The sequence below is a fragment of the Durio zibethinus genome, chromosome 1 (assembly GCF_047325235.1).
Source record: "Durio zibethinus cultivar Kanyao isolate XHJ-2024 chromosome 1, ASM4732523v1, whole genome shotgun sequence".
Taxonomy (NCBI): domain Eukaryota; kingdom Viridiplantae; phylum Streptophyta; class Magnoliopsida; order Malvales; family Malvaceae; genus Durio; species Durio zibethinus.
In genome coordinates this window covers 12,282,682-12,297,986 of record NC_143162.1, presented here as the reverse complement: position 1 = coordinate 12,297,986, position 15,305 = coordinate 12,282,682, and the positions used below count along the sequence as shown (strand labels likewise).

The 15,305-nt window shown below is 28.4% G+C and overlaps 1 protein-coding gene and 1 long non-coding RNA gene across 7 annotated transcripts; one reads left to right on the top strand and one right to left on the bottom strand.

Moving 5' to 3' along the window:
* Positions 1 to 4,064: 4,064 nt before the first annotated feature.
* On the top strand, positions 4,065 to 15,188 carry LOC111312144 (uncharacterized). The gene is made up of 5 exons (XM_022912181.2): positions 4,065 to 4,236; positions 4,412 to 4,603; positions 7,933 to 7,974; positions 8,085 to 8,316; positions 14,698 to 15,188. Exons 1-5 carry the CDS (start codon positions 4,114 to 4,116, stop codon positions 14,934 to 14,936), a joined length of 828 nt encoding a protein of 275 aa, XP_022767916.2. The 5' UTR covers positions 4,065 to 4,113; the 3' UTR covers positions 14,937 to 15,188.
* Positions 8,619 to 14,644, bottom strand: LOC111312145 (uncharacterized). 6 transcript variants are annotated; one of them, XR_016343435.1, is made up of 8 exons: positions 14,017 to 14,174; positions 13,759 to 13,914; positions 13,569 to 13,676; positions 12,830 to 12,999; positions 11,531 to 11,609; positions 11,373 to 11,457; positions 10,305 to 10,465; positions 8,619 to 8,995 (listed from the first exon to the last, which is right to left on the bottom strand). It is a non-coding gene; the product is annotated as an uncharacterized LOC111312145 (long non-coding RNA). The 6 variants fall into 6 exon arrangements; XR_016343433.1 differs by lacking the exon at positions 8,619 to 8,995 and having other exon boundaries at positions 10,171 to 10,465; positions 13,759 to 13,874; positions 14,017 to 14,644; XR_016343438.1 differs by lacking the exon at positions 8,619 to 8,995 and having other exon boundaries at positions 10,171 to 10,465; positions 11,531 to 11,656; positions 14,017 to 14,178.
* Positions 15,189 to 15,305: the final 117 nt, after the last annotated feature.

The following is a 15,305-nucleotide window of genomic DNA, read 5'->3' as shown; positions in this document are numbered from 1 at the left end:
TCTCTCTCAACCAGTGTCTACCTTTCTATGTGTTCTGGTCCTTTGATTCGTGGATCTATTTATAGGGATTGATCAGAAGAGTTTCTGATCAATCCCAACTCCTCTTTGGATTGGGATTCAATCATTGAATCCAATATGGACTCTGATTGAATCCCAAATTCACGGTAGGATTCCCTAAATTTCATTCCAATCTCAACTGAAAAAAAAAAAAGAAAATCAAATCAAATCAAATAAAAAAATGGTAATAGATAATTAAAAGAAAATAATTAGATAAATAAAAATATTAATAGATAAATAATAATAATAGATAAATAATAATATATAAATAGATAAATAATAATAAATACATACATATACTAATAGATAAATAATAATAAAATAAATAAATATAATAAATAGTAATAATAAATGAATAAATAATAAATACATAAGATACAAAGAAAAAAGAAAAAAATATAAAATAAAAATAAAAATACAAAATAAAAAATAAAATGGGCCTACTCATTTAGACCAGGCCCAATTAATCTGGGCCTAGACCAAATTGGGTGTCTACAACCATCTGTGGCACCTATTGATATTGGTTATGGATTGAATCAATTAACGGGGAATAAACGTACTGTCAGTTTTAACTCAGTCACTTCTAACCTTTCAACTACTATTGGATTCGATAATATAGGAGGTCCAAGTTTAGATAGTATCCCGTCAATTGATTATGCTTTAAATTTGAATGCAGGTATCATATACCCCATATTTAAAATTTGATTATAACGATTAAAGCATTGGCATTTTGCTAATTGATTTTTTTATTTTTTACAGTTGATAATAATGGCCAATGGAGGATTAGAGGCTAGACAACTTTAAAGGAATTGTTTGCACTACCTTCAAATGAACGTATTGTAATGTCTGCAAACTCTGATAGGCAACAAATTGGTGAAGAGGCTCAACTGTTGGCTGGATTTTTAGGCATGCTTGCCCATAATGGAATGAAATTACCTATTCATTATGAAACATGGCATAAAGTTCTAGCAGAAGTTAAGGCCGATGCTTTAAACTTTATTAAGGTATTAGTATAATTAATTACATATAAAAATATAGTTATTTTACATTTTGTTTACATATTCAAACTTTTTTTATTGTATTATTACAGTCAAGATTTGTACTTGAAATAACATCTTCATTTGTGCTTAAGTCATTGGGAAATAAATGGAAAGACTATAAGCATAATTTGAAGAATAAGTATTTTTATCGAAATACTACTGTAGAGGCAACAGTGAAAAATCTACCCCATAATGTGATTAGGTGGCAATATGAACAATTAGTTAGATTTTAGTTCTAAAGAAAAAGAAATGTATTAATTTATAACTTTGTATAGTAGAATGAAATAATGAAAGTGTTTTATGCTTTAAGTTGGTAACATTTCTATTTCTACCATATAAGCAAATATTGTTTATGACAGGAGAGAGAACAAATTGGGAATGGTAGCAAAAAGCAACAAAAATATGGCCACACAAGTGGATCAAAAAGTTTTGCAAGACAGCAAAAAAAAAAAAGTAAGTTTATGATTTTAAACTTATTTCAATAAATGAACTTTTTGGGCCATTAACAGATAAATATGCAAATTAACAGTTATTATTCTATTTTAATAGTTTTGATAGTTTCAATACATGAAATTAAACTTATTGAAAGTATTGAACTTAGTTGCCATGGTTGATATGTATGAAAAAGTTATTGTTTATGTCTATTTAGGTAAAACTATAAATTTGTTGTTATTGTTTTATTTTAACAATTTGGATAGCTTCAACACTTGATATTAAACTTGTTTGATTGATTGAACTGGGTTTCTATGATTGATATGTGTGAAAAAGTTGTCATTTATATCTATTTGAGACTATTTTTGCCTTTAAAATGCAAAAATACAAAATAAACTTTTGGATGGCTTTGAACAGTTTGTATGGCTTCAATCCATGATATTAAACATGTCCAAATAATTGAATTTGGTTTCCATGATCGATATGTGTGAAAGACCAAAATACTTTTATTGTTTGCATTTGTTTAAGACTATTGTGTTGTTAAGAAGCCAAAATATAAATTTAAGGTTATATTTATATTTTAACAATTTAGATAGATTAAATACATGATATTAAAATTATTCAAAATTTTTAAACTTGATTGACAGGCTTGATATGTATAAATAAGTTACGTTAATATGCATTTAACAATAACATATATTTTTTAATAGGAGATTGAGATGGGTGGTAGAATTGAACGTGTGAAACTTTTTCGCTTAAAACACACAAAAAAGGTGAATCTTATATGAATGTCGAAACATAAAAAATTATGGTAATTTGTAACATCTATTTTAACTGAAAGTAAATATTTACTATTTTTAACATATTATCAATTAATCATTAAACTTGATAGTTGTATATGACTAAGTTACAACAGAAAGCGAAAAAAAAATGACAACTAAGATTGAAGTAGCATCTGATGGTTCTATCAACATGCAAAATTGAAAAATTAAAAAATTAGATATTCATAAAAGTTGTTGGAAAAGAAAGGCATGGACGGGTCCGAGGTCTTGGATTGGATCCAACACCATCTACCTACTATGGACGTAGCTTTTAGCAATTTGTATTTTCAGCAAGTCAGTTTTCGCGAGACATTTTGATATTGAGAAAGGAGTTGCAAACTATGCAACAACGTTTCTAGCAAATGGAAGCAGAAAACGAATATGAGTGTGCCAAAATTGAAGAAGAATGTGCTAGAATAGAGTAAAAGTTTGCAAAATTTCAGCAGTTGCATGATCGATTCGATCATCTTGTGAATTTTGTGCAACAACAATTTTTAGGAACTGATCTCGGTGGTCCACCAACTCAGGTATTATATTTAGTAAATATTTATATTTTTTAATATAAAAAAAAGCTTACTATAAAGTGTTAAAAATTATATGGTTTTATTTAGCAGGTTTTTAAGCATGCTAATGACCAAGGTAAAAAAATTCTTTCATCAATTGGCAGTCTTCCAAATCTATGTAGTCATTAATTTCATACATTTTAATTTTTTTTTGTTAATGTGTTAAAAAAATTTGAATGTTATTATACTAATTATTAAACTTTATGTTAATTAGATGCATATTTGAACGTGAATTAAGTATTTATTAATTTCAGTCTTTGAATTTAAGTACGTTTTTATTTCTTTTAACATTTCTTGTTAATGAAAATAATAAATATTAACGAAAAATTTTTATTAAAAAAATTAAATTTCTTAATTTCGTGGCATTCGCATTAAAAAATGTCATTAAATGAATAATTTAGTGGCGTTTGTACCATAAAATACTACTAAAAGTAGCGACATTCTTATAGAAAAACATCAATAAATTAGTGACTTTTTTTTTTATATAAATGCCGCTAATTTAGCATCATCTTATCATATAAATGCCACCATATTAACGACGTTTTTTGATAAAAATGTCACTAAATTAATGATATTTTAAAGATATAAATGCCACTAAAATAGAAGTATTTTTTAGATACAAAAGTAATTAATATAACAGTATTTTTCAGATACAAACGTCACTAATTAAACATATCTCAATCTCATGAGGAATAGGCCTCGGATAACACTTATGTAGAATTATATTAGAAATAGAATTCTTACTTAACTCACTAGGAATAAAATGTTTATATGAATGTATCAATGGATTTGAATCCATTTTACCTTACTCATATTTTGACAATAAAATATATGAAAATTCATATATGTACAAAAACTTTTCATAAAAGAATTAGTGAAGATTTTTACTTATTTGAATTTAAAAAATAGACATGTACCGTTTTTTTAAAAGCCCATAATGATGCATACTTATTCTTAATATTAGAAAGAAAATGAAAAGAAAAAAAATTTTGGCTAACAAACATTTGCTTAGCTAACAGGTGAATTTTGTTACCATGCACGTGCAGCACCAACCAAGCAATTGATGGCTATACCTAACCAGAGAGCGGTGTTAGGTAGGAACAATTAACAAACAACATTTTTCATTATAATTAGTAATATATATGAAAGGCACATAGCCAATTAGCCATACTCCAAATAAGGATAGGGAATAGGAGAAAAATGGAAGAGCAAAAGCAAAAGATGAAGATATTATGCCTCCATGGGTTTAGAACCAGTGGGAAGTTCCTCCAGAAGCAAATCAGCAAGTGGGATCCCACTCTTCTCCTTCATCACTTTCACATGGTATCTTTACATGAATCAAACAAACCTAGAAATGTTGTTTTTTTTTTTTTTTTCCTATTTTTATTTCCTTGGCTTTAAGCCAAAAAAACAAAACCAAAAAAAAATAAGGATTTTCTTTTTCTTTTTTTTTTTAATAAGTGAAGAAGATTCAAAATTTAAGTGATTCGATATGCAGGATTATCCAGACGGATTATTTGCCGCTGGAGGCAAATCTGACATAGAAGGCATATTCCCTCCTCCATACTTTGAGTGGTTCCAGTTCAACAAGGATTTCACAGAGTACACAAACCTTGAGGAATGCATCTCTCACTTGTGTCAATATATCACCAACAATGGTCCTTTTGATGGACTGCTTGGCTTCTCACAAGTATGTATCCTCTTCTTCCTCCTACCATTTCTTCCATGAAAATTAAGAATGACAAAAGCAAATACTTTTTTATGAAATAACAAACTAATTACTACATGATTTTACTTTTAAATAAAGTGGTTATATTTAAATTGTATATTATATATATCCATTTAAAACCCTTTACTGATTATTTGTAACAGTAACTTGTATTTCTTTTTTACATTTAATGCTATCAGAAATTGAAATCTGATTATTAAAATTATTAGCTCGAAAATAGATCACATGACTTTTAATTATAGTAACTAATAATTTTAGTTTTTACTATTAATTTGTTCATTATTTATCTTAGAAATTATTATTTTATACATTAATGGCATAAGCTATTAAATTTCACAAGCAATTTAAAAAAATTATCATTCATATGTCAATTTAATTATTATATTAACTTATAATTTTTGTTAAATATAATATAATAAGAAACTTGCTAGTCTATTAACCCGTTTATAAATTAAAAAAAAAAAAAAGAAATGATGAGCAACTGATGTCTGATTATAACTAGCAATAGAAATTTATGGCTAAAATTAGATGACTTTGATGCCTAATACTGTCATGTATTCTGTGTTAAATATGAAAACCATTGCTCCTTACGTTTCAAATTGAATGTTCTTACTATTTTAATATGTTTCAAAAGATATTAAAAGGTCAAAAATATCTTTGAACTATAATTGAAAAATTATTTAAATATTTAATATTTTATTACAATTAATCGAATCCTTAATTTCTTATTTCAATTCAATTATACCCTTAATTGGACAAAATTTAGTCACATAGCAAAATTGAATCAATCAATCCCCGATCTATAGTAAATTGAACCCTTAGGCGGATCTTAGAGAAAGGAGAAAAGAAAATAGAAAAAAAAATAAAAGTTTATTTTATTTAATTTTTACATATATTAATTGCACTACATGACAAAGTTTTATTTGTTTTATTAATATCATATAAAATTTTATCTTAGTCAAAAAATATTAACGGTGTTAACTTTTTTACTCAAACAAAGGCTTAATTGGATACAAATAAATATTGAAGGATTAATTGATTGTAATAAAAGAATTTTAAAATTAAAAATAATTTTTTAATTATAATTTATGGACTTTTTATATCTTTTAGCCTTCAAAATAACATCCATGTTTCTAATTTTTCCTTTCATTGAAATAATAACATTAGGTTAGGTGGGACTCTTTAGTTTTTTTTAGATAGTATTTGATATGAAATGATTATTCTAAAAATTATAGTGATTAGATCACTGTGATCATTCCAAAAATTATATTGATATACATATGGTGCTTTGATTACCTTGTTTATTAAGCACTCAGTAATCTTATAAGACAGTAATATTAAATCACCAAGAGTGATTAGATCATTACCTTGAAAAGTTATTTAATTCCCATCTAAAAGAGTAAGAAACTTTTATCATTGAGGTAAAATGATATATAAAATTAATAATAGTCAATATTACTTTTTTAATATATAAATTAAAAACTTGCTTTTTCTTAAAATTATAATTTTTTTATATTTTCAAATTAAGGTTCATAACAAGTTCAAAAATAATTTGTGTATTTTTTTACTTTTCTTAATGTTTTATATATAATATAATCTTTTTTTTTTGTTATGGTTTTAATAGATTATTTTTATTTTCTAATTCAAATATTTTTTACAAAATTTATATTATAAAAATTGATTTATCTAATAAATAAAAGATATTTATTAATTTAATAATACTTTATTATAAAATAAGTAAAAAAATTATATTTTATAAAATTATTTTTTTTAATTAATATTAAAATCATTAACTTGTATAATTATTACAATATACTTGATTATTTTCATATTTTTAAATAAAATAATATTTAATTTTTAGTAATTACCAAACATAATGAAGTTTAATTCTTATGAATTAATAATTATTAATTAAACAAAATGATTTCAAATCACAAGTGATAAGATCATATTGATAGTAAAAACACATTGGTGATTACATCACTGTGATGGTCTTAAAAATTATAATAAACACTACCTTAGGGTAACTTTGTAAAAGAACAAAATAACCCTTTCATAAAGGTTGTGTAATTTGAAAAGTCAATATTAAAAAAAATAGGATGATGTTATATTTGATCCATATGCTTTATGAAATTTTCGAATATTTTATCCCTACTTTTAAAATGTATAATATGATTATGATAATAATCTAATACCTAGAGTTGTAATCTTTATTTGAAGTAAGCTGACATAATTTCCATCCAATCACACGTTGATACATGTTTAGAATGCTATGTCATCATGTCATGTTATCACATTTTATTAAAATGTTGACGTGGTATCCGTCTTGTGCCTACATGAATGTCATGTGACATAATTTTAAAAATATAAAATAAATTTTAATAAATAAAAATTTTTGTGAATGAAAAGAACTTTTAAAATTTTTTTGAAAAATAAAAGTATAATTTTTTAAATAATTCTTATTTTTAAATTTAAATTAAAAAAAACTTTTTCTTATTTTTGAAAAAAGAAATTAAAGATAGATATTGATTTTGCCTTCTTTACTTTTTCTTTTTCCTTTTCATTTGAAAATTAAATAAAACAAAATTCTAAACAATATGTTTTATTTTTTAAAATAAAAATAAATTTAAGTCTTTTCTCATTTTTCTTTCTCTCTCCTCCCTCATCTATCTCCTTGATCTACCATCTTTCAAGTTGAATCCAACCAATCATTGGCCAGATTTGACCAAAAGAGGTCGAACCCGATATTGGTAGGTCAAAAATGAGTTGAAACAAACTTGGAATCGACCTCATCTAGTTAGATTCGACTGATAATTAGTTAAATTCAATTTGAATGAGGTAGATCAAAGAGAAAGAGTAGAAGAGAAAAAATAAAATAAAATAAAGAAAATTTAACTTTTTTAAAAAATTAATTTTTAAATTATTTTTCATTAAAATAAAAAAACCGACACTAACATGCCATGCCGGTGTTTCATGCATATTTAAATATAATTTCACATGAGGATACAGTAAAATGATTTAGCAACATATGTTATGTGTTATGATATGATTAAATGATAATTACGTTATCTATCTTATTTAACGATATTAATTGAGTATTACGTTGATAAAAAATTAATAATAAAAATATCAAATTACCTATTACACATTTTAAAAGTAAAGACACCATGTTAAAAATTTTTGTATAGTATAAAAGTCAAATATGACATTAACCCATTTAAAAATAAATTAGTAATTCTTTGATGATTGTTCCCTTGATCCTCTAATTTGTTCAGTTGTTCCTGTTTCAGGGTGCAACCCTTTGTGCTCTGTTGTTAGGCTACCAAGCACAGGTAATGTAAGCTATGTGTAGCAGCAAGATCGATCGAATGCAGCAACTTGGCCTTCTCTTGGCACTTAATTATTTGCAATAATAAAATTCTAAAAAGTTGTGCCAAAACAGGGGAAGCTGTTAAAGGAGCATCCACCCTTCAAAATATTGGTTTCAATATCAGGATCAAAATTTAGAGATCCAAGCATATGCGAGGTGGCCTACAAAGACACAATCAAGGTCAAATCAGTCCACTTCATAGGAGCTAAGGACTGGTTAAGGTTGCCTTCGGAGGAGCTGGCTACGGCCTTCGATGATCCTCTCATCATCAGGCACCCCCAAGGCCACACTGTCCCAAGACTGGGTACGTACCTCAATGCTTTCTACTTGTTGCCTTTTCATTCTTATACTTTGGGTTTTGATTCCCTTTTCTATACTCAATATTTAACTACTTCCCCAAATAATTTATCTTCTGTTGAAACCATCATAAACTAGTATGATGCCCTGTTTCCCTATGGTTTTTTTCTTTTTTTTTCTTTAGCATAATTGAAAATTCGAAATATAAAAAATAATATACTAAAAATTAAATAATCAAAACAAAGTCAATCTAATAAATTTGAAAATTTGAAATATATAAAAAAAACCAGTATATTAAAATATAAATAATCAAAACAAAATCAATTTAAGAATTTATGTATATATATATAAAAAAAAGATATAGTACATCTCTCACCTACATAGAGTGAGCAATATGGGGTTTCTTATACAAAAAGGCAATGCAGAGTTCATCAAGAGAGAAAAAAATATTAAAACCACATTTCCAAAAAGGAAAACAGATATAAGGAGGTGTGTTCATCAATTCAAGGAGGAATGTACTTCTCAGAAATGTCTAAAAAGCCAAGAATTCTAGATGGCAACATCATGTTTAACAGAAGAAGCTGTTAATGAAAAATGATTGCCACCTTGTTGCCTATTGTGATTGAAGGATTTTCATATGACAAAATCCAACAAGTAGAAGTGAAAATAATATCAGTTGACCATCCCTGTAGAGTAAGAGCCATTGCCAACCAATAAATTAAGAAGCATTCCCCAAAAAAAAGTATTACTTACAATTCAAGAATACATTGAAAAATAAAAATGCCATTCAAACTATTGTAATATTCATCTTGAAATGCTATGTTGGAAATTTAAATGCAAAAGTGGCTGCCCACCAGAAATGGATTATAAATAAGTCAACAACTAATTAACAAAGGCAAACGCAATTATATTTTAGTTACCTCATCAACCACTAACACTCGAATTGAATCAAACTTACCTTTATTTGCACCACACAATAATAAAAGATTCCTTCAAACATCAAGAAATTGAATTAACTTTGAAAAAATTCGCATAATAAAAGATAGTATAAATATTAAAAACATATTTAGAAAATTATTATGAGCAATGTTAATATGAATTTTTTATGGCTTTATTCTCATCACTTATTCCCCTGCAATAGCATCAAAAGATTTTATTTATTATGTAAATTTCTGAACAATGAGAGATTAATAAAACGAAGAAGAAAGAAGAATATGTGAATTAAAAATTTACTTATTAAAATTAGTTGTCCCTTGCTATGTTGCTTTAAATTTAAAAAATAATATGATATAAATGTTTCATTATGAAATGAAATTTTATTTAAGTACATGAATGTAATGGAAAATTAATATACATACACGCATATACATATTTCAAAGTATTACAATTGGACATATGACATTTGAATTCATTTAAAATAGACATAACAATTCAATGACCTTTTAAGCATATTAGTAGCATGTGCAAATATGAAAGTGGTGCATGACACATTGATCGGGATGGTGAACAAGATTGGAGAATTGCAACTTCTTTTTAGAAACAAACTAAGTGAATCCTAGCAAAATTTATAATTTTGATCAAAGAGCATTATCATCATTTATTTGAAGCATCAGAGGCATTATAGTGCTAACAAAAATATTGAACCCCAATAAGCTATTACATAAATTGTCTTGATTGCACTTTCACAGAAAAGATAAAAGAGAAAACATGAGGCAAGGCATCCGTGAGTCAAAGCATCAATCAGCAGAAACAACTTTATCTATATTCAGAAAACAGAATAGATGATCACGTGTTGGAAAACCAATGAAAATGAAGCTGCAGCTAGCTTTTTAGTGTTTCAAATGTCAAATAAAATAACATATTGGCAAACAAAACCTCAGATCATAATGATTTTATTGATCAATAAAATAACAATAGCTATATACAAATTCTTGCTATCTGAACAATTTAATATTCATGTTCATGGCAAACAAAAAATAAGGTACAACAAAATACCTCATGGGAAGGACCTATTCTTCTGTGAACTAAGTTGAGGGATAAACAAAATTGCTATCAGTCCACTGGTGAGGGCTGCAACACCTGCCCTAGCAAAAACTGATGAGAGTTTCCACCACCAAATAGTTGATCCAATGGTCCACTTCCCACAGACACCACACCTTGTTGTTAACAACCGAAGTTTTACTATTTAAATTGAAAGATAGTAGAAGATTTTCCATCACATAACAATAGAACACTATGGAATTGAGTAATATAACTCTGCTTAATGCTAAGCCTTAAGGATGGAGGGCATTTTAGAAGAACGTAATTGATGTGGTAAAGGAAATATATTGGAAAATATTTTAATAACATATCAAAATTGCCATTGTGATTTCCTTAAGGGGGAAAATATTTCCAGAAATATAGAAATGCTAGATCCACAACAAGAAGACCAACAACTCATAGAAAATATATTTATTTACATTGTCCTGATGTGCTAAACTAAGTGGGTGCTGTCATCACCAAAGTATAAGATGGAACATCACATCATTTTAAATCCTAGTGAGCAGATTAAATTGATGAAATAATTGTTTTGGCATGTCAAGTGTCATTAAATTTCTGGTGTCATCCAAAATGGCCAGGTTTCATGGTGAAAATAAATAAGATTAGCAATGCCCTAAACAAAGAGATGGGAAAAGCTGAGTGACATGCAGACTTTATGGTCACTTAGTAACTCCAATTCTACCACCTTCAAAATCAAACTTGAAATATAACATAAAAACAGAAACATTGGGTTCACACAAGTCTTTCCTCACAGCTCTTTCTTTTTCTCTTCTTCGCCATTGTTGGGCAAGAATAGCAATAGCAATTAAAGAATAAACTAAAAAGGTCTCCTATAAGCTTCAAACTATAATAAATTAGTTGAGAGACCTCAGCTTCTCATGTGCCATTTTAAAGTTCTCATATCATAAAATCTGATTTATTCCTCATTTCTCAGTTTATTACAGATCTCTAATGCAATATTTTCTTTAAATCACAAAAAGAAAATTGAATTATAAACAATGAATACTGCAAATAAAACACTACCTCTATACATGCCGCAATAGTTGTCTTATTTGAATCACCATGCTCCTTCAAGCTTGTAATCGCTTCCATAATGAGGTTATCTAACCTATAACACCGAAAAAAATATAACATAAGGAGTGAAAAAAATACATAAAACAAAAATAAAAATAATGTCTAACCTGACAATGGATCTCTTTGTAGAAGTTGGAATCTACACTGTAGTGCTGGAAATTGTTGTAGCCTTAACATCCATAATTTCTTCATCATTGGGAACAACATTAAGGGCCATAGAATCTCATCACATTCTTATGCAAATAAGTACAAACAAAGGAAATGAATGCATGCAAAAGCCAACATACAACGAAAATTTTTTGTTGCCATCAAAAAAGGTAAGAGTCCCATTCCTATTAAAATAAGAATTGGAAGTGGCACAAAAGGTATGATTCATCTTGAAATTCTTCCAAGTTAATTAAAACTGTTTAACTTATTTATAATGAGCATATTACCATAACATAAAGATTAAAGCACATTTAGATCTAAAAATCATTGTCAAGAAGAGCTATTTACTCACTTATGTTGATAGAAAAATTGTTTCAATGTAAAGATAATTAAAAGAGAAGTAAGCCTTCATATACATGACAATGACAGCGACAATGTACAACAAAAACTGTATAGACCAATATGTTAGTGCATCATTAGTTAATAAAATGCAACTGTAATGCAGGTCCCAGGTAAAGTAAACAGGTGTCCAACCATCTAAGTGTCCAACACTAAGCTACAAGAATTCTGCCATTCAGGACTTATTTGAAATATTCGCAATCATAAATTTTAGTTCCACCAATATTACATGAATAGAGTTGATGCTGCCCTCAAAATTACAATATAATATAAATGGGAAATCAAAGTCAAGATCAATAAAAGAAACATCAAGCATTTACAATGGAGAGTTAAAAGACAATTTATTGATGATTATCATAGCTCAACGCGAGTGTCACTTAGTGTTTTCAAGATTACAGCATGAATTCCAAGATCAAGTGACTTATATTGTATACTTCAACCTCCACCCTAGAAAATTAGTATTTATTGAAAACACTAAAGCAAATAGTGAAGTAGTTTTCTTCCTATGTAATTCATTTAAACTGTCCATTAAAATTAATCTCTAGATAATCATTACAAATGTCATAATTGAATATGATAAAGAGGATCCATACAATAATGGAAAAGAATGTGAGTAAACAGAATATATTTGGCTTGATATCATTCTTTGTTGGCCCTAAATTGGTACAAAAAACTTCCAGCAAGCCATTGAAATTAACAAATTCTACAGAAATCAATCTCACCCATCTTTTTACTAAGTATATTATATTTTATAATGATAAATACTTCTTGGCCAAAAAGTATGTGGACAATCAACATTAAAAGTACCAACCTAAAATTCCTTTCTCCAAACACAAACAAATATAAACAACTGTACCAACCTTAGGGTCACTTAAGGGTTTTGCTTTTCATACATGAAGCCATCTTCAAACCTTTTGAGCACAACTCTTCAGCGAATCAGTGTTCCATCACGCGTATGCTAAACTTTGGATTAGAATATAAAACTCATGGACACTCCATCCACCGTGAGGTATTAACTCCTGGTTTCATTCTTCAAAGCAATGATACATATAAAAATCAAGATTTTCTCATGTTAGAAAATGAATTATAAATATGTCAAAGGAGACAACTTATTCTTTTAATGATTTGCATGTTCTTTTTAACTTCATTAAGCCAATATAAGAAATCAAAGACATAAGAAGATGAAAACCCTCAAGCCCCAATCCAAGAAGAAAGTTGATTCATGTCTCACACAACTTTTTGTTGGGATTCATTAATAGCTATAGCTTTCAAAGAGCCCCATCATACCAATAGCTTCATGAAGAAATTAAATTCTTAACTGCAGAAAGCCATAATTCAAGAGATAAATTCTATAACCATCCAACTATTGCTCTACCAAATTCAAAATACTAAGTAAAAATCTACACTTTTATACCACTCAAATTAATAAACGTATTGCTAAAAGCAAAGTCAAGACTTTAAAAATAACATATTGCCTCAATAAGGACTAAAGTAATGCCAAGGACAAGGACCATGAAAAAAACACATAAAAAAGGGCATGTTTTAAAGAACCCAAAAATAAAATCAAAGTTTTTAGGAGTTGAAAAGAAAAGAACGAACCTTTAACAAAGGAACAAGAATATCTCCCAAAGTATCATTAGGCGTAATCAACGCTTTCGCAAACTCCGCCGAGAACTCCCACAGGACCATGTTTTATTTAAAAGTGGCCTAAAAATCCATAAGTTCCCAACAAAAACCAAAGCTTCATAATGAATAAATAAAAGCAAAATAACATAAGAATTTAACTTACATGCAAGAAATTAAGTACTGAAGCTAACTCCCACATAGACTAAAAGCTCCACCTAGGCAATTACGACGGCTCCGGCGGTTCCACCCACGGAGTAACGATCTTGCATATAAATGGATCTTGCATATAAATGAAGGGAGTTTAACCGCCTTCCAATGGCTTTTTCATAGATATATGCAGCATTCAAAACCAGTTTGGGATTACAAAAGCAAGGAAGGAAAAATCAACAGGCAAAAATTGAATACTAAAAAAGAAATATACCAGGAAATCAATAGAGGCTGTTTTAGAATCAGAATGTGAAAATTGAGAAGACGCCTTCTTTATTATTTTCTTCGACACTTTCCTCGCCTTTGCCCCCATCGACTTTCAAATCGCTTTTACTCTAATCAAACCCCTTCAGTTCAGCCCCCCCCCCCCCCCCCTTGTGTAGCGGTCCTCTATTACTAAATTCCCTCCCCCTTTCTCCCAAACAATCTGGTCTCTTTCCTATTTCAAACAGTTCACAACCCTCAAAGCTCAAACCCCTAGAATTTCCAACTTTTCCACCAGCGCCAACTGTCCCAATTACAAACAAACACCAAATATATCCACTAATTTTTTTAAGACATTCCATACCTGTACAGTAAATTGGAGTTTGGACTCCTTTTATATTTTGTTATAGATTCGTAATATAGTAGCAAAATCAATTTTATAAATATATTTTGCAAGTCTAAAATCAACAAACTTAAATGTTCAATCGAAAATAATCTTTAACAAAGTGAACAATTAATCGTTAAATTTATTTTGGTAACATTTTCAATTCCAAACTTGTTTAAATTGTTACGATAATAGCATATATACCAGTAAGAGTTGTATAAGAAGAAGCATTGCAATAGCTAGTTGTCATTTCAAGTAATATCGATCTTGGTTATCTTGCATTAGTTGATTCATCTGTGTTCACAGATGAGGAATCCGCTGAGCAATTTCGCAATTGGATTGCAAATATTCTGTGTCAAAGCAATGGTAGCATCTCCAATAATGAACATGAAGTGAAAAATATTGGAGAAACAATGAAGGGTGACGATGAAAATCAGGAAACACCAAAAGAGTTCCAAAATAAGATCATCAACAACCAAATGGATGCCTCGGAATTTGCAAAACATGAGAAGGAATTGGAGGTTCGAGAGGAAATACGAGCCTAACACAAATACGGGTCAGGTCGAATCAGCTTGTCAGAGGGAAACTTTGGCAAAAATATGTTTGTTTAGGAGTAACTTTGGAAAATAAATATCGTTGATGCATTACGTAATCCCCCACTCTCCCACCCTCCCCCCCCCCCCCCTTTTTTTTTTCTTTCTTTTTTTTTTTTGAGAAAACGCATTATGTAACTTTTTAATAGTTGTCTATGATTTTCAAATGGGGACAAATCTATTACTTTTTTTTAATAAGTGGTTTGTTCAAAAAAAATATCTGTTACCTTTCAAAATTTTCATTAAGCCAATGTGTTCATCCAAATTCAATGGCATATTTTGGGGCTGTAAGTAAGTGGCTTACGTAAAAAAATTTTTAAA

Excerpts from the sequence above, each read along its gene's own strand:
- LOC111312144 (XM_022912181.2), top strand. The coding sequence starts at position 4,114 with ATGGAAGAGCAAAAGCAAAAGATGAAGATATTATGCCTCCATGGGTTT. Across the intron at positions 4,604-7,932 it reads GACTGCTTGGCTTCTCACAA|GGTGCAACCCTTTGTGCTCT; the intron begins GTATGTATCCTC and ends TTCCTGTTTCAG. Across the intron at positions 8,317-14,697 it reads CCACACTGTCCCAAGACTGG|ATGAGGAATCCGCTGAGCAA; the intron begins GTACGTACCTCA and ends CTGTGTTCACAG.